Consider the following 19383-nt stretch of genomic DNA (forward strand, 5'->3'; position numbering starts at 1 on the left):
CACTAGCAAGTGAACAATATAAAAATATTATTTTAGCTACTCAACTTAATCTTTCATTTCCAACAACACTCAATTTTAACAAATTTTAAACATTTTATTATTAAAAATTCAAACTCAGCTCACTCATTTTGTTAAACAATATTCCCTCTTCATTTTCTCCTTGCTTAATGGTCTACCCTCCAATGTTTTTTTTTTTTTTTGTAACATTTAGTAAGTGAATAGTTGCACTCTAAATTTAAAGAGTGATCGTTTATTTTGTTATAACATAGACTCTTTTATAACATCTTTTAGAGATGAATTTTTTGAGTTTTGCTCTTTTAAACAAGAGTGTTTAGCATGTTGATTTTTTTACAACAAAAAATTACGAAATTTCAATTTTCCTTTTAGTGCGGTGGTACAAAAAATCTAGAAAATAAATTTAAAAGGGTAGATCAGTAAAATTGCCTATATGGTCGGAGTTAAAGTTACTTTTTGGGTAAAAACTTCCTCTTGTTACTTCTGAGAAAAGAAGCGCCACAGTAGTGGTTGTTGAGTTGAAAGTGAGCGGTGACCGGAGAAAGAAAACACAATTAAAAGGTTCCAACTTTCGACTGATTGCGAGTGAACACAACACTTTTCAGAAAGGGATGGAAAATGGTACTGTTTGCGTTGCGGTCTAGAAAATTTTAAATTATTTCAAATATTATTTTATCTTATTTAGTTATCTTCGGATCATTGCAGTGTAATTACGCTCTTGTCGAAAGCCATGAGTGTGGTAGGTGTGACATTTTGGTTAGCGAAAGCTTCTTCTTGGTCAGTCAATGCAAAATATCTTAGTTTCGAAGTTTCCCAGAAAGCAGCTTTTGCAATTTGCGTGGTAAGAAATTCTTAGCCTCCTATTGACTCAGAATCGGTTTCTTCCTCATATAATGAGCATTTTTATTTGGGTTTTTCATACTGCTATGTTCTTCTCTTGTCTTTAAGTTTTGATTGAAATTATTACTAGTTAGTTTTCGGATTTTCTGGTGTCGGGTTTTGTTTGAGAGAAGCTGGAATGGGAGGAGTTGGGGAGATTTTTGCAGGTGCTGCTCTGGGACCAGTGTTTACTCTGCTGTATGATGCTGTTAAGGATGTCAAGGACAAGACTATGATGTTTAGAGAGCTCCTCGGAGATCTCGATTCCACGCTAGAAGCGTTAAAGCCGCTGATCAATGACATTGCGAAGTACAACGCGGTGTTGGCTCAATCAAACATGCAAGTAGAAAAAATTGAGAAACTAATGGAGGATGGGAAAGTGTTAGTTCTCAAGTGCTCCAAGCCTAGCCGGTGGAAAGGCTTCAAAAAGTATAAATACGCCAAGCAACTTCTCAATTTGGACAAGTGTCTAAACAGGTTGTTGACGGTACTGATTGTGGAGGGAATAAGGAATGGGTTGGAGACCTTGGCTGTTTCGAGGGAGAACTTGGCTCTTTTAAGGGAGATAGCAGGTGTTGTGAAGGACAAATTGGCCGTTTCAAGGGAGACATTTGGTGTTGCGAGGGAGAACTTGGCTGTTTCAAGGGAGACGTTTGGTGTTGCGACGGAGAACTTGGCTGTTTCAGGGGAGACGTTTGGTGTTGCGACGGAGAACTTGACTGTTTCAAGGGAGACGTTCGGTGTTGCGAGGGGGAACTTGGCTGTTTCAAGGGAGACATTTGGTGTTGCGACGGAGAACTTGTCTGTTTCAGGGGAGACATTTGGTGTTGCGACGGAGAACTTGGCTGTTTCAAGGGAGACATCTGGTGTTTCGATCAAGACCTTGGCTGCGTCGGAGGAGATCTTGGCTGCTGTCCACCAAATTGGTTCGGTTGGAAGCAAAGAGAATGTTGTGATACAAAATCAAGAAGGATTTCATGATTTGGTTTCAGTTCCAGAACCTCGACGTGTTACAGTTGGATGGATGAGCCTTTGAGGTATATAAGGAAGATGCTTCTTGAGGGCGATTTCTCAATGTTAGTGCTGACTGCTACGGGAGGATGCGGGAAAACCACATTGGCCTCGAAAGTCTGTCAAGATGAGAAAGTCAAAGGTATCATACTACTTTCTAATTGCTGATTAATTGACAAGTGTTATAGTAGAATTAATCTGTAATTTAACATCTTTTTCTCTCGATTACTACTAGTAGTATGTTATAGATGTCGCTTGTTGAGTTGAAGCCCTTTGTATGAGTTTACAGCACCTATTTATGCCCAAATCAAACCCAGCTTCGGATATATATAACATCAAAGTTAATCCACAAATGTAATATTTCAAATGCTTGAATATCATGTCTTATTGGATATCTGGTTTCGAAATTCAAGCTTTCTTTTTTCCATGACTAATATGTGGTATATCTCGGATATCATAGTTCACTCATGCATTATATGGTAAAGAATCGTCCCCATGTCTTATTGGATATCTGTTATACGGTTCATGAGAGGAATATAATTGGAAAATCCCACGGGTAGGAAATTTTACTTGACAGGGTAACGAAGCATTTACTACACTAGCTTCATGATTGATCAGGTTCCATTAAGAAAATTGCTTCACTTGTTTCATACTCTTCAATTTTACCATAGTATATTGTTCCTTGTTTTCACATTTATCTAACATATTTCTTGTATTGTATTTTGATAGATAAATTCAAGAAAAATATCTTCTTTGTCACCGTTTCTAAAGAGCCCAACTTAGATGTTGTACAAGAGCTATATCAACGCATAGAGTCTCAGGAAGCAGGACAAGATCCTATACTGTTGGTCCTGGATGATGTTTGGTTCGAATCCAAATCTCTTCTTCAGAAGTTTGATGAATTGAAATCACGAAATTACAAGATCTTGGTGACATCGAGATCTGAATTTCCAGGATTTGGCACTCCGTATAATCTCAAAGCTTTGAATGATGAAGATGCAATGACTCTTTTGCGTCATTCAGCAGCCCTGGGAGATAGCTTGTCTGTTCCAGAAGATCTCCTGAGAGAGGTTTGTTTCTCACTATGCAATTCACGACATATATACATACCAAGGCCTCACAAATTATGGGGGCAACAAAGTGGGGAAAATAAATTGTTTTGATCTTTTACAATATGTACACACATACAGAAGCGAACACCCATCTTACCATATGAACCTGCAAAAGATCTTTCACTAATCGCATATGATTTTAATTAAGAACTAAAACTAAAATAAGAATGAAGATAAGTAGGTAGTCAATAACCATTTTCATGAAACCATTGAGATGTTAAAAGAAACTTGAACTTTCTGTCTGCAACCCAGATAGTAATTGACATCATTTGGTACAATTAACCTGCAGATACTAAAGCACTGTAAGGGAGTTCCCCTTGCCATTACAGTGACTGGGAAATCACTTCGCGGACAAGCTACAGAATTCTGGCGTTCAAGACTAGCAGACTGGTCTAGAGGTTCTATTCTTGATTCTGAGACTGAGTTGTTTCTTTGCCTTCAAAGTAGCATAGATGCCTTAGGTGACAAAGAGGCTATCACCAGGGAATGTTTCATGGACCTTGTTTCATTTCCTGAAGATCAAAGAATCTCTGCTGCTGCTTTCATTGATATGTGGGCAGAGTTATATAAGCTAGATGAGGACTTTCTGTCCATGAAGAACCTCCATGAACTCGCCAGCAGAGGTCTGGCAAATCTTGTGATCACTAGGTACGCAAGCTATTAAGTTTCTCCTGTATAATATTCTCATTCCATATTTCCACATTCACGTGTCACTCTGACCATAATATGCAACTGCAAGTCTGCAACTGACTGAGTTTCGCTTGTTACCAGGAAGGAGAATATAGAGATTCTGGATGACTACTACATCGAACACTTTGTTAGCCAGCATGATATGCTTAGAGAGCTGGCTATCTACAATGCAAAACTAGATCGAATAGAAGATAGAAAAAGACTGATTGTCGTAAGTGGACACGATCAACCCAAGTGGTTGACGGAGCAGAAGTCTCAACCCATCAATGCTCGCCTATTATCTATCTCCTCTGGTTGTCCCATCTCTCTCTTTATAAAATGCATATATGTGCACATATGCACGTCTACCTATGACCAGCATACTTATCCACGTATATTCACATTCGTGCGTGCTCACACACACATGAACACACAGAGACACGCTAAAATTTGCGCTTAAGTTTCAATTAATCTCCTTCTCTTATCTCGTAGCATATTGTTTGCAGATGGAACGTTCCCAACACAATGGCAGAGTGTTCATCTACCACAAGTTGAGGTTCTAGTTTTGAATTTTAAGACGGTGAACAATGCCTTACCTGAATTTGTGCAGAAAATTGACAAACTGAAGGTTCTAATAGTCACAAACTATGGTTTATCACCTACTGAATTGAGTAATTTCTATCTTCTGGAATCATTATCAAATCTGAAGAGAATCAGATTAGAGAGTATTTCAATTCATTCCATAACCAAGAACTGGGTACCATTGAAGAGTCTAAAGAAGATATCTTTATTCATGTGTAACATGGGTCAAGCATTCCACAATTGTTCCATCAAAATTTCAGATGCCTGGCCAGGTTTAGAGGAAATAAATATCGACTATTGTCATGATTTGGTGGAACTGCCTGCCGAGCTCTGTGATCTTGTTCATATGAAGATTCTCAGTATCACCAACTGCCACAAGCTATCTTCCTTGCCTGAAGAGATCGGAAAGCTGAAGAATTTGGATGTATTGAGACTAAGGTCCTGTACAGAGTTGGTAAGGCTTCCGGTTTCAATTGAGAACCTCACTAAGTTGCGCTGCCTTGACATGTATAATTGTTTCGGCATTAGGAAGTTGCCTGAAGGCATTGGTAAGATGAGAGGTTTAAGAAGGATCAACATGGGACAATGCTCAAGATTGGAGGAGTTGCCTCTATCAGTGTGGGATCTTGACGAGCAGTTAGAGGAAGTGATTTGTGATGAAGAGAAGAAACCTTTCTGGGATTCCTTCTTAGCCAGAGACAAAATCAAGGTGACAAAAGAAAAATCCACTCTGAATTGGCTCGAAAAGCCTCGGTTATGAAACCTGTCTTTCCTCAATAAATGTTGAAGCAACATGGGTCAAGGAATGTTTCACAATTGTTCCATCAAAATTTCAGATGGGTCAAGCTTTCCACAATTGTTCCATCAAAATTTCAGATGCCTGGCCAGGTCTAGAGGAAATGAATATCGACTATTGCCATGATTTGGTGGAACTGCCTGCTGAGCTCTGTGATCTTGCTCATGTGAAGGTGCTTAGTATCACCAACTGCCATAAGCTATCTGCCTTGCCTGAAGAGATCGGAAAGCTGGAGAATTTGGATGTACTGAGACTAAGGTCCTGTACAGACTTGATAAGGCTTCCGGTCTCGATTGAGAACCTCACTAAGTTGTGCAGTCTTGACATGTATAATTGTTTCGGCATTAGGAAGTTGCCTGAAGACATTGGTAATATGAGCGGTTTAAGAAAGATCAACATGGGACAATGCAAAGGATTGAAAGAATTGCCTCCATCAGCGTGGGATCTAACCGAGCAGTTAGAGGAAGTTATTTGTGATGAAGAGAATAAACATTTGTGGGAATCCTTCTTAGACACACACAAAATCAAGGTGGCAGAAGAAAAAACCAGTCTGAATTGGCCCAAAAATCCTCAGTTATGAGACCCGTCTTTCCTCAATAAATGTTGGAGCAACATGTTTCTGATTTGTGTTGCATTGTTTTCTTCAATTTTCACCTTCTTGCGTGATTTCGTTCTTGCTTCTGTCCAATTTCTATGTTTCATCATATGCGCTTGTAATACTCTTTATTTCAAACTCTCTTGAGTCTTAAGATATTTTGTGTTGTTTTTTTTTTTTTTTTTTTTTTTTTTTTTTTGTGTATCATGTTCTTGTTTTACACAATATAAATAATGAATAATGCGTGTTATAATTTCTTGGATTATATGAAACAAAATGTGTTTTAACTGCATCTTATATGTTATTTATGCATTTGGTTATATAAGTTTTTTTTTTTTTTTTTTTTTTTTTTGTTGCTTACTTTGGTCAACATGATTATCTAAATTATGATGTACCGTATTGTCAAATTATGATCAGTAGTGCTCGACCGCTAGTGAGTTACCGCAACGTAGAAATAATGGTTAAATAGGCCAAAACAATCAGGGACTCTTCGGGGGCGCCGCCCGTTTGCTCGGTCTCGGTCGGGATAAAATCTCCCTCAGGAGTAATCTGCCTTGAAATACAACCGGTTCTTCTCCTACTGCCTCCCCTCCAAATCCAGCGGCACTGGATACCTCAGCTTGGGCAAAGGCGGCGGATCTTCCAACGCCGTGAAATTCACACCCCTCGCCGACGTCTCCCAAGGCGTGAAATTTACACAGGCCTTCAGCAATGACCTGGAGGATGGCAGGTGGCTCGAGCTCTTCGAACCTGTTGACGACGATTTCTTTGGATTTGGGAAGATATGAGAAAAAGGAGAGGAAGTCCCAATAAGCAGGGTTGTCTCGGTCGAGCACCGGCTCGATCATGTGTATAGCCTTCAGAGGAGATTTCCGTCCGGGGAATTCGAAAATGGTGTCGGTGAGGTCCTTTGAACTCTGGGTGGTTTGTTCATGGATCTTAGGGAAATACAAAAAAGCAGCCAGAGCTGCGGCCCAGAAGAGGTCGATGATGAAGGCGCAGACGACGGGTGAAACGGAAAAAAAAAAAAAAAAAAAAAAAAAAAAAAAATTTGTTAACGGATGGAAGGGATGATCTGTTAGCTTAACGGTTAGGTTTGGATAACCCGTTAAATTAACGAATCAGATGAAATCCGATCCAAACCCAATAAACCCGACCCATTTACACGTCTACTTGATATACAAATGGATGATCGTGATTAATTTTTGGGTTTAATTTAGCTGTTGATGATTGTGGATGAGTTGTGAAACTTCTTTTCTATTATGTGATTTGTGCCTGTTATGTTTTTCTTATCTTGATTATATTTGATTGAGGTCATGATGATTTATGGGTATTTATTAAATATGATACAGGTCTGAGCATTCTGGTTAGCAGGCCCGCTTAGTTGAATCAACTAAGTTTCATGTCTGACATCGACGTACAGCTTCCCACTGCCTTTGGTATGTTTTCTGTTAATTCATAACTCATTTGAGTGTGTTTGTGCACTTGAATGCATGCCTGTGTACCTAGATGCCCGAGAGATCATTTTTTTAAATTGAATTCAATTGGATAAGTTTTTTAATTGAAAACCTGGGTACCCAGATGCTCCAAAGATCATTTCAGTCATCGATACAGTACTGTTGTAATTTAGTAGATGTGCAGTTTGAGAATTGGTGTCATGCTAAAATTTTGGGCCTCTTTCTTTTAAATTTTTCTGCGTACCGAGTGTAAACATTGTTGATAATGTCGTTGTTTACAATTCAGTCAGTGGACAAAACCTAGGGAAAGAGTGAAAGAGTACGCAGGTATTTCCTCTGTTTTGGGTGAGTCCCAATTAACCAGTGCATATAGTTTGCTTCATTCTATCACTACACATTCTAATAACATTTACAATCTCATCTGTCATGGTAAAATTTTGGGCCTCTTTCTTTTAATTTTTTTTGCGTACCGAGGGTAAACATTGTTGATAATGTTGTTGTTTACAATTCACTGTCAGTAGACAGAACCTAGGGAAAGAGTGAAAGAGTATGCACGTATTTCCTCTGTTTTGCGTGAGTCTCAATTGCCCAGTGCATCTATATTTGATAATAAAATTTAATACATAATTTGAATGGATCAAAGATTTTTTATTGTTGAAATGTTTGACTGAAGCTTTTAGACTCAATCAAATAACCGTTTATAAGAGATTAAGACACATGTAGGACCTATTGTAAAAGAAAAATAAACAAAGGTGAAATCATTGCTACAACCATAATTTGGTTTTGTCATTTATAGATCATATTCCTTGATAATTATCAAATAAAATTTAATTTTGACATGTCTACCACTTGCATTGTACTGAAATGTCTTAAATCTTTCACTTTTATACCGCTACTCCAATGTTTTCTAATGTAGATCCATGTGGCGTTTAGGAAGCCAGAGATTATGAGGTTTGAATATTTTCCATTTTTAGCTTAGTTTTGGGTAGGGAATTTTGATGAATTTATGTTTTTTTCCTCTTTTTCGGTGTTTTCAGGCGGCTGGAGCTGAATATGGAGAAGGTTTTGAGACTTCTAGACCTATTGGACCTCTCAAGGTTTATGTGGTAAGGAATTTATGGAGTTTTATGTATGGTAGTGAAATTGTTTCTGTATTATGTTGAATTTAATTTAATGGTTATACTTTATGTTGTTATGAGTTACTGTTGTTGATTTTTACTTTGGATTTTTTGAACAACAGATTGCAAGGAGATTTTCATAAACTGATACAATATGCCATGAAACTGGATGAAGCGTATGGTCGTATATTCTCTTTTGACAATTTCGTGGTAAGTTTCTTTAACACTCATTAGTTATGTGTTCTAGGTTCTGATGGGTAGAGGAATATCGTAGCTATCACGCTTTAACTGTGCAATTATTAAAAGATATCTAATGCTTATCAGTGAGTTTTTCCGGCAAGTGTTTTCGAGTTTTTCAGTGAATTTCTCTATCTTTATTTTATTTTTTGAGGTGCATGTAATAGTTTATGGTCAATGTGATTAGATCGTGTAGGAAGACTAGCAAGTAGCAATGATGCTTCTTTTTAAGTTAGTTACACTTCTTATTGCAGACAAAACCATTGGGATAACAACCTTGCATTTACGTTCTTTCAAAGCAATCCATATGTCTATATTGGTAAGCATCATTTTCCTATTTTTCTTTTATTATATATTTAATCAAATTGTAGTATTCTAACCAACAATTTGTTACTATAAAGGAATTAGCTTCATTTATTCAAAGCCTAATTAGTTAATTTATAAATTTATCTTTGTAATGTTATCATGCTTGGATTTTAAATATCTTAGCAATTACCTCAAAATCTCTAATAAATTTACCCTTTTTTTCTGTTGGAAATTTTGGAATTTTGGGTCATTGGAGAAAGAGGAAGAGTTTAGAGATCCCAGGAAGGAACATGGAAACTGCATCAGAGATTTTAGCTAAACTGAAACCGAATCCCCACCCAGAAGATAAATTTTATTTATAGACTTTCAGAGACACTTCCATTGCCCTACCTTTGTCTCAGCTTCCCCCAGACCGTTGAGTTTTGTTGCTTCTCATTCTCCTTCATTTATTCCTGTAATTTTTCATGTTTTACAAATTATTTGAATTTTGGATGTTAGATTTTTGTTTCGTTATGTATTGGGGTTTGTTTGATTAATGTGTTCTGTTGTGTTGTGTGAAATTGCATTCTTTGTTTTGTTGTGTTTTATTGGATATGTCAAAGTTATACAAATGCATGAACAATGTATTACAATTTTGCGTTTAAAAGATGTCCAGTTTACGATGTTTTTGAGTTTTTCAGCTACTTTGTTTATTTTCAACCCAAATAATTAACCTGCACTATGTTGTTGCCTATTTTATGTATGCATTTTTCCGTGCACGCTTCATGCCGAAAGAACAACGGATAAGCCACTTTCTTGGAGGATTTGAAGGATCACGATTCACATTGATGATTTTGTTAATGCTACTTGCTTCAAGACCACCGTGCAAAAGGTTTGTTCCCCTTTCGCATTTAATACTTTTACGGCATGTTCGCAAATGTTTTCATTGTTCAATCGGTTTGCTTCTAATTTTGATTAGGTAATTTTGCATTCGTTTTTAGTTCTTTGGAATGTCAAAGAGTTGTCGCAGAGATGAGCAATGATACCAAGGAAGTTGGAGCGAATTACCTTTGTAAAATAACAAAATAAGAATTTTTTTGCGGCAAATAAAAATCTTTCCTATCCTGAGATATTTTTATTTAGATTAATCAATGTTATCCCAACATGCATTATTAGCTCAATTTCATATACTGTAGCCGATTTCTAATCCCACTAGCAACGCGCAGGCATTACTATCTAGTATTATCTAAGTGCTCGACCGCAAGTGAGTTAACTACAACATAGAAATAATGGTTAAATATTTAATCAATCATTGCTCATTGGTTCAAAACTTTCGTATGTCTTTCTCTATGCTTTCGTTTTCTTTCGAAACTTGCTTTCTCAATTTAGTAGGATAAGAAACAAAATTTTCTCCGTCACCATATGAAAGATTCCGAGACATGGTGATGCAGTTTCCTGGTTAGTTAATTTTCAAGTCTTCCTCCACAGTCAATAATGATAATAGAAACACAAGTTCATAGTGCGCGGAAGTTGCTAATGCCTTAGCTTCTTTCAGTGCGGCTGCTAGTGCCTATACGGCTATAAATGTTGGACCACCGTTCTAGATTCTGTAGTTGTCGCTTATACTCATGACCTTGAGTTTCGTCTTGTTTTTCATTTTCATTGTTTGTTTTTTTTCTTCGGGGGTTTAGGTCATGTTCCTCCGCCTATATTCTTTTATTATAGTTTTTATTATTGTTGACCCTAAAAATTACAAAACCTACGTGGCGCGCAGGCCGAGTAACTAATAAGCTAACTACGTCATTCGGTCGAATGCGGGGCGTGCCAACTCGTCGGCCGAGCCTGGCCGAGGAGTAAAATTTGTTGATGTAGCTTTGAGCGCGTCGCTGACTTCTCTATCTTGCGATTGCGACCGAGGAAGGAACACTTTCGGTCTCTGGGTTCTACAGCCTGAAGACAAGGCTGCTAATTCTGCGGAGTTCACAGATCGTCCGAGCCCGATTCGGTCACTGTGATTATATTCGTGAGAGTATAAGCACGTCGAATCGAGACCAAACTGTATGGGCACAGGTACTCGAACGTGATGTATGTCTTGATGGTAAACGTAGTTCGGCCGTCGGAATGCCGAACCCTGAAACTCACTTGTGAGTATCCAATCATAAAACCACTCGGCGACCAGTACGCCGAGCAATGTAATTCGTAACACCTGACTATGCCGAGAAGGCTAGCAAGGTGACCTCTGCCAACAAAGGTTCGAAAACCCTTCTCGACCGAGACTTGGATAGATAATCGGTCGACCTCGACGCAGTGCTGTTTATCCAAACTGAAGGTGCTTCTTGGTCGGCTGATTCTGCGGCAGCAGTGCTGTTTATCCAAACTGAAGGTGCTCGCCGGGTGCTTCCACAGTGCTGTTTATCCAAACTGAAGGTGTGTCGGCAGGAAAAAGAAAAGGAAAAAATCTCAAGGTGTTTGAGAGGTTTTGCGCAGGGCAATTGTATGCTGATTTTAAGGTCCCCTTTCTGTTGCATGATCTCTTGTATTTATAGTACCCCATTCCTTGAAACCTATTCTGATTTGGATTGAGAGTCCTTGTCCCATTTCGATTCTAATTCGAACAAACCTACTCCCATTGGGATTCTAAATTTTCCTTCTTTTCGAGACTTCATTCCTTACCGGTCGAGACTCCTGATTGCACCAGGACTTCCTCGATCCCTCCTACTCATCTGGACCACTCAGGATCAGATTTGGCCGACCCTGCCAGCTGGTCCGGGATTTATTATTCGGCCCATAGTATTTATCATCACCTTGGGCCGAGCACATCCTGCCGCTCGGCCCAACAATAATATTTTGGGCCCAAACATTGCCCCCTCGCTTCTGAGGTCGCCGACTGTTAACTCTTAGTCGGGCCTCGACCTTGAAGAAGCGAAAACTTTTATTGCTTTTTTGGACTTTACTTCCTTAATGACCGTTATTCCTGCGCATTTATGAGACATGATTGCACTTTCCTCGTTGCCCCCAACGCGTGGCCACGTGTCGATTTACGCCGTTCTCAAAAGCTTTCAATCGTGGGCCTCGAAACCGTGCACTAACTGAAACGCCTTATCCTCATTAATGCATTAAGACTGACGCCGCACGCAATCGTGCGTCCTGGATTTTCGACTCCTCGATCCCCTCTTCGCAGGTTCCCCAAATATTCGAAATGATTGGGAACTTTTCCCGGTTAAATTTTCCCCCAATTTCGAATTCCAGTCGTTTGATATTCATTCTGAAAAGCTTATAAATACCCACATTTCTGCCATTCGCATCTTACGCTTTCAGAAACTCCAAAATCTCCAATTCCTCATCCTTGTTCGCTCAAACCAAACCTTCCAGTTCTTCCTTCTGAAATTATTTTCTCCAGTTCTTCCGAATTCTCCCCTACCATCTCTATAATGGCCTCCTTTATCTCGAAGCTTTCTGACGAGATCAACAAGTGCAAGGATTTCATCGATCGGAACGCGATCAAAACACTACGCTTCGAGAATGACATGGCCACTACTCATCAGATTCTAGGCCCCCTCTTCAGGGATGCAGTGCCGTCGTGCATCACCAATCTTCTCAAGGAGCAGTGCCTAACACCCCTGCTTCAAGGATTCGACTGGTCCAAATGGTGCTTGGCTCGGCCTCAAGGAGCTTGGCCTTCGACCACCACAGCCTGGGCCGCCTGGGTGGATCGAATGAGATCATTCTTCGGTGAGAAGTGGAAGGCCCTCGGCATTTATGATGCCATTCTGCTCTCGACCATGGAGATTACCATGGACAAGGAGCTGCTAATGGCGGCCTTGACTCTATGGTGTTCGGCTACCAACACCATGGTCCTTCCATTCGGCCCTCTTGGCCCTACAATCCTCGACATCTCGGCCATTCTTGGGACTCCACCATCCGGTCTCCCAATCGACGCCGCTCTTTCTGGATGCCCCTCCCTCTTTGACCTGAAGGCGCTTTTCGACGAGCGGGCCGTCGAAACGCTCAGCCGCGGAGATCGAGAGCCTCCAAGAGAAGAAGTTCAAAAGCTTCATAAGAACTTCTTCAACTACAATACTCTGATTCTCCACTTTGCCGGCCGAGGCGATGAGAGTCTCAGGAATGGAGAACATGAAGCCTTCCTCTTCTATTGGTACAACAAATTTATTTGTTGTACTAGGTCGAACAAGTGCTTGGTCGAGAATATGCCGGTGGCGTAGGCCCTGGCTAGTGGTCACTCTCTGGCGCTTAGCCCGGCTATTCTTGCCAACCTCTTTCGTTGCTTGGCCGAGACGACCATCAACAAGATTGACCCGCACCAGAATGGGCCCCTCTGGGTTTTCCAACTCTGGCTGCAGGTTTATTTCTCCACTCTTCGGCTCGAGGTCCCCGCTTTCCAGCGCTCGGCCGCCCTCGGCCCCCAACTGGCCTCTCGACCGGCTCTTCCTCACCGGGCTGATGAGGTCCTGAAGCACTTTTTCAGCCTCGACGTTCTTTCGGACGACGAGTTCCTGGTGTGCCGGCGCCAGGAATATCCTACTTCGATCGGGCTCCCGACGGCAGCTTGGGCCGCGGCCGAGGATGCGGGCCTCCGTCAATCCTGGGGGTCAATCGTACTGGCTCGCGACCTTCCCCTTAGTTGCGATGCCCGCCGAGCCAGTTGGGAGGTCTACCATCCCCACTTTGTCGCCCGGCAGCTCGGCTACCTCCAAGGTTGCCCCGTACCCCTGATCATCTCTCGTTCCCTCCTGGGCCGGAGACGTCTTTCTGGTTCTTCCGAGAGGGAGTGCCGAACGACGGAGCAAGAATTTCAGGATCGGTACAAGAAGTTCCGTCTTCGGCCAACCGTTCCGGAATCCTTGGGCACGGACACTTTTGGGGACTGGTGGGACGAGTACACCTGCGACTTCTTCGGCGCCTCGGTCGAAGACGTGGTGAGCAAAGTCTTTGGTGACGGGCCCAGATTAGCGCCCTCGACCCAACCTAAGGAGTCAGTCCAAGGTATATTATTGACTAATTACTTTGCTACTTCAGAAAAGAAAAACTCATTTGTCCTTGTTACTAATTCCTTTGCTATTTCAGGGGGTCGTGGGTCGAGGACGGTCGAGGTGGTCGCCGCGGTGGCAAGGGCGAAGAAACTGGTGCCCAAGAAGAAGACTATTGCCACCGAGCAATCGGTCTCTTCCAAACACCCCCACCGAAGGGCCGATCTGGAGGATGATGCCCCTCGTCCTTCTAAACGCGTCAAGAAATTGGCGAAAAAGGGCGACCGGGAGATTCATGTCGTTCCCAGTGACACTACTGGGACGCCTGCTCCTGCCGGCTCTCCTCCTATGCCGGCTGTCCCGGCTTCTCCAAACCCGACTCCTCCAGCCGTCTCCCTGGCCGATCCAATCGTCACATCAGCTCCAGCTTCGGAGCCGGTCGTGGCGCCTGAAGTGGGGAAGTCAGCTGCGCCTGCCGAAGCACCTTCGACACCAACGGTCGTTTTGGAGGTATAATTCTGTTTCCACTTCTCTTTTAGGTTTCTGGTCGCAATGCTAAGTATTTTCACTTTTTGTTCAGGATGTCGAGAGCGAGAGTGATGAAGTCCCGCTGCAACGCCGCCGTCGACCAGTCAACTCTCCTCACGTCCATCCTCCTCCGGTCGTCGAGGCGACCGCTCGACCATGTCCTTCTGCGGCGGATCGTGGCAAGAGACCCATGGCCGATCCTGAGGCCACGGCCGAAACGCCGATCCACCCGCAGGACGAAGACCCTCCCATTCCTCCACAGGAAGTGTCTTCGGCCTTTGTAAGTCTCGCTTCTTTTGTATTGATTTTTTCGTGACACATGTTTTTTAAAAAACCATTAAATGTCAGGTGCCCGAACATTCATTTCACCGGCAATTTTATACGCCGAGGGGCGTTGTTTATATTTCCTGGCCGCCGTCGTGGCCATCAAATGTAGATGACCTCCATCGGCCGCGTGAATTGCGTAGCGGTCTAAGGCACTGGGCTCGGCCATTAAGTTCCCTGGGTTCGAGCAATGACCCAGAGGGCATGGCCGAAGTCTCATCTCGGCAGGTCTAAAACAATCCCCTTTTTCCTTTATGCACTATATCACGACGTCTTCATTTTCTTCACAAAGTTCTCCTTTTATGTGCAGCCATCGTGGGAATTGGAGCTTGACGCTCTTCTTCAGAGCACGACCGGTGAGGCCGGCTCCTCAGCAGCTCCGGCCGAATCGGCGGGAGCCATGCCCGCCGAAGTCTTTGTGAAGCTGCACGAAGTCTTGTCTCTGACTGCCTCCCAAGCTCTCCGGTGCAAGGGCCTTGACTCTGTTGGAGAGTGTCTCAATGACCTCGCCAGCGGTGGTCACCTGAGTCCGGAGGGTATCTCTTTCTCACCGATCTCCTGGAGCGGACTCGGCAACACTTTCTCATCTTTGAGCGAGCTTTACAAGCCGAGGACGACTTGAAGGTGGCCAAGGTCGCGCATGAGGCCGGCCGAGTAGAGATGGGGGCCATCAAGGCGAAGAAAGCAAAGTTGACCGAGTTTGATCGTCAGATCTCTGACCTCCAACGTCAGATTTCTGACCTTCAACGGTAAAGGTTGGCTGCTGCTTCCGAGCTGGAGAAGGACTTTGAGGCCAACAAGGCTCGGCTGACGGGCTTCGCTGCCGGTGCACGGCGTATCCAGCAATTGCAGTGCAACAAGAAAACAAGGCAGGCTGAGATAATTTTGAGCAAAGCGAAGTGGTTGGAGCTAAAAGCTGCCCTTGAGACTTTCCTCCCTTCGACCCCTTAGGAATCTACCATTGTATTTGTATTTGTTCTTCTTGTAATGATTCTTTCGATATTAATACAATGGTCGTTTTGCTATCAATACAATGGTCGTCTGCTATCAATACAATGATCTTACTCTTGCATTTCCCATGTAATTGGATAGTATTTCTTTAAAAACTTTCCATTAATCGGCAACTTATGAACTGAACCCGTCCGATCTCTTAGATGATATGCCCCCTTGCCGAGTACTTTGTGAACGACGAATGGCCCTTCCCAATTCGGCGACCACTTACCAAATCTGGGGTCTTTAATCCCAACAGGCAACACAGTTTGCCAAACCAATTCTCATTCGCTGAACGTTTTTTGTCTCACACGCTGGTTATACGCTCGCTCGGCAATTTTCTTTTGTGCAACCAATAAGTTACCCGCGTCGATTCGACTTTCTTCTAAGTCTTCTAACTCTTGTCGCATCGCTTGACTGTATTCAATACTGCACAAATCACTCTGCTCGATTACTCGCAACGAGCTTATACTCAACTCGACCAGTAACATAGCATCGTGTCCATAAGTTAACGCGTAAGGAGTGGTTCCAGTGGCCAACCGGGGTGAAGTTCGGTATGCCCATAATGCTTCATTTAACTTCAAATGCCACAAACCAGGTTTCTCTTTTACCATTTTTTCAAGGATGCCGATCAGCACTTTGTTGCTTGCCTCGGCTTGTCTGTTTGCCTGTGGGTAGTACGGCGTAGATTGCTTGAGTCGGATATTCAAACTTGCCGCGTATTCCCTAAACCTATCGGCAGTGAATACAACGCCATTATCAATTATGATTGTTTCTGGCACGCCGAATCTAGTCACAATATTCTCCTCTACGAAGTTGCATACCTCTTTAGCAGTTAATTCGGCGTATGACCTTGCCTCGACCCACTTAGTGAAATAGTCCGTTGCTACAATTATCCACGCGTGTTTTGCTGCCCCCGATGATGGAGTGATTTTGCCAATTACATCCATTGCCCAACCCCTGAACGACCATGGTTTAGTAACTGAGTGTAGCATTTCAGCCGGGGCTCTCTGCACGGGTCCATGAATTTGGCATGATACGCATCTCCGTGCATATTCGATGCAATCCTTTAAAATATTGGGCCAAAAATAATCGTGTTGTCGGAGCAACCAGCGCATCTTTCATCCAGATTGGTGTGCCCCGCAAATTCCCTCATGTACCTCGGCCATTGCTTGGGTAGCCTCGTGTGGGCCGAGGCACAATAGTAGTAAACCATCCTCGCCCTTGCAATATAATTCATTTTGATACGACACGTAATTCGTGGCGAGCACCTTCGTTCTTCGGTCGTGTTTCCCATTAGGGTTATCGAGGTACCGTAGCATCGTCTTTCTCCAATCATCTGGTTCTACTTCGACGACACATACTTCTATGGGATCTCCTCGTTCTAGTAGGGATGGGAGCGACATTACCCTTGTACGTATTACGTGCGTGCGTTGGAGAGCTTGCTGATTGATCAAGGCGGGGTACGAGCGTTGACCCGTGGTCGCAACTCCCACAATTCGACCTAGTTTGCCCCCCATGAGTTGTGCTCCGGAGGCGATATGGGCGAGTTCGTCGGCGTCAGTATTGTGGACACGTGAAATGTGTTCGAATGTGATCCATTCGAATGACTCGGCCAGGTAGGTGGCGACCATGTGATAGGGAGCTAAAGTACAACTCATGCATCGAAACACGCCGTTCAGTTGATTAATCACAAGTTCCGAATCACCAAGGACGAGAACACGGGGGGCCCGCAAATCGTGTAAAACATGGAGGCCGATAATGAGGGCTTTATACTCAGCCTGATTATTGGTGCAGCAGAAATCTAACTTAAGAGAAAAATACCATCGGCAGTGGTCAGGCGACTGAATTGCGATACCGACACATGCCGAGGTCGAAGTACTGGAACCATCAAAATGCATAGTCCAATGGTTGTCGTGTGTGGTGACGAAACCGATGTCGACGTCGCCCCCCTCAAAACCATAAAGGGATGGGTGTTGTGCCAGGAAGTCGGCGAGGGCTTGCCCCTTGACGGCCTTTTGGGGTACATACTAAAGGCTGAACTCGGATAAGGCGAGTGTCCACTTCCCGATTCGGCCTTTGACAATAGGCCGAGTCAGCATGTAACGAATTACGTCGGTTTGGGCGATGACCTACGTAACTGTGGGGAGCATGTAATGCCGAAGCTTGGATGCGGCAAAAAACAACGCTAAGCAAAGTTTTTCGACAGGGGAATAATTAAGCTCTGGGGAATTCAGGTTTCGGCTAAGGTAAAAGATAGCTTGTTCGCGTCCGACGTTGTTATCTTGTGCGAGGAGGCACCCAATGGATTCAGCGGCTGCCGAAATGTACAATTTAAGGGGTTTGTTACGACAAGGTGGAACGAGCACAGGTGGGGTGGAAAGGGCCACCTTGATTTGCGTAAATGCAGCTTAATGCTTTTCGCGCCATTCAAATCGGTCGGTCTCCTTTAGTTTAAGGAGTGTAGAGAATGCTTTCATCTTACCGGCCGAATTGGTGATGAAATGACGGAGGAAATTTATCTACCCGAGTAACGACTGGAGCTGTTTCTTTGTCGTCGGAGGTGGGGCACTAATGATGGCGCGAGCTTTATTTTCGTCGACCTCGATGCCGCGATGGTGCACCAAAAATCCTAGGAAATTACCAGCCGAAACACCAAAAGCACACTTGGCCGAGTTCATCTTGAGGTTGTTCTTGCGCATGCGAAGGAACGCTTGTCGCAGGTCGTCCAGGTGTGTTTGACGGCGTTTGGATTTTACGACCACATCGTCGATATAAACTTCGACGATTGTACCGATTAAGTCGTGGAAGATCATATTCATGGCTCGTTGGTATGTGGCGCCGGCATTCTTGAGGCCGAAAGGCATGACTACCCATTCTTAAGTACCAAGTGCCCCCGGGCAACGGAAAGCCGTCTTGTGGACGTCAGCTTCGGCGATGAAAATCTGGTTGTAACCCGCATGACCGTCCATAAACTATAGCAGTTCATGATTAGCTGCGGCATCATTTAATAAATCCGAGATCGGCATCGTATACTCGTCCTTGGGAGTAGCCAGATTTAGATTACGGAAATCGATGCAAATGCGAAGGGCACCGTTTTTCTTTAACACGGGGACGATATTGGTCAACCATTCGACATACCGAGCGGTCCTAATAAACCCGGCTTTTAGAAGCCGAACTAATTCTTCCTTAATGCCGAGTTGTACTTCGTTCGAAAATCGGCGAGGAGGCTGTCGAAAAGGCTTACACCCCTTCTTGATGCGTAGCTCATGCTCTACAAGGTTTCGGTCGAGGCCTGGCATTTCATGATAGGTCCATGCGAAGCAATCTTTAAATTCCTGGAGTAACTTACGGAGTTCGACCTTCATGGGCGGTGGGAGTAACGAGCTAATAAACAATGTTCGAGGGTCATCGGCCGTGCCTACGTTAACTTCTTCTAACGGGTCCTTGACTTGAGGCTGATGGTCTTCGAGTTCGGCCGGCGCAGCCTGAACTTTATCGAAAGATAGAACGGGGCCGTTATCTGCTTCGGCCAGAAATTCGATTAAATTGATGCCAGAATGTGGTTGCTTGGTAATGGCGTACCAATGGGCCAGCAGACCTTCCATTGTAGAGGAAACCGCGGCCTGATGCCGTTCTTGCGTGGTGTGCTCAGTCATCGGTAGTGATGACCAAGTTCGCCAAGCCAAGTCGCGCCGAATCCTGTTGGACAGTCTCGGCGCCGACCTCAATCACTTTTTGTACTGAAATTCTCGTCGGCCGCCCATCCTCGTTAAGGCCTTGGAGGGTGATGTAGC

The 19383-nt window shown here is 43.4% G+C and overlaps 1 protein-coding gene, 1 long non-coding RNA gene and 1 pseudogene across 6 annotated transcripts; all 3 read left to right on the forward strand.

Moving 5' to 3' along the window:
- The first annotated feature begins 764 nt into the window (after positions 1-764).
- On the forward strand, positions 765-5149 carry LOC137748324 (probable disease resistance protein At5g66900; annotated as a pseudogene).
- On the forward strand, positions 5105-5644 carry LOC137747835 (probable disease resistance protein At5g66900). Its single transcript, XM_068487976.1, has one exon. It carries the CDS (start codon positions 5105-5107, stop codon positions 5642-5644), a length of 540 nt encoding a protein of 179 aa, XP_068344077.1.
- Positions 5645-6117: 473 nt separating this feature from the next.
- LOC137748201 (uncharacterized) lies at positions 6118-9942 on the forward strand. Of its 5 annotated transcripts, XR_011070039.1 has the most exons (6): positions 6118-6559; positions 7012-7098; positions 7403-8222; positions 8357-8444; positions 8726-9648; positions 9758-9942. It is a non-coding gene; the product is annotated as an uncharacterized lncRNA (long non-coding RNA). The 5 variants fall into 5 exon arrangements; XR_011070036.1 differs by having other exon boundaries at positions 6118-7098; XR_011070038.1 differs by having other exon boundaries at positions 7012-8222.
- The last annotated feature ends 9441 nt before the right edge of the window (positions 9943-19383 follow it).

The sequence above is a fragment of the Pyrus communis genome, chromosome 10 (assembly GCF_963583255.1).
Source record: "Pyrus communis chromosome 10, drPyrComm1.1, whole genome shotgun sequence".
Classification (NCBI taxonomy): domain Eukaryota; kingdom Viridiplantae; phylum Streptophyta; class Magnoliopsida; order Rosales; family Rosaceae; genus Pyrus; species Pyrus communis.

Excerpts from the sequence above, each read along its gene's own strand:
- LOC137747835 (XM_068487976.1), top strand. The coding sequence starts at position 5,105 with ATGGGTCAAGCTTTCCACAATTGTTCCATCAAAATTTCAGATGCCTGG.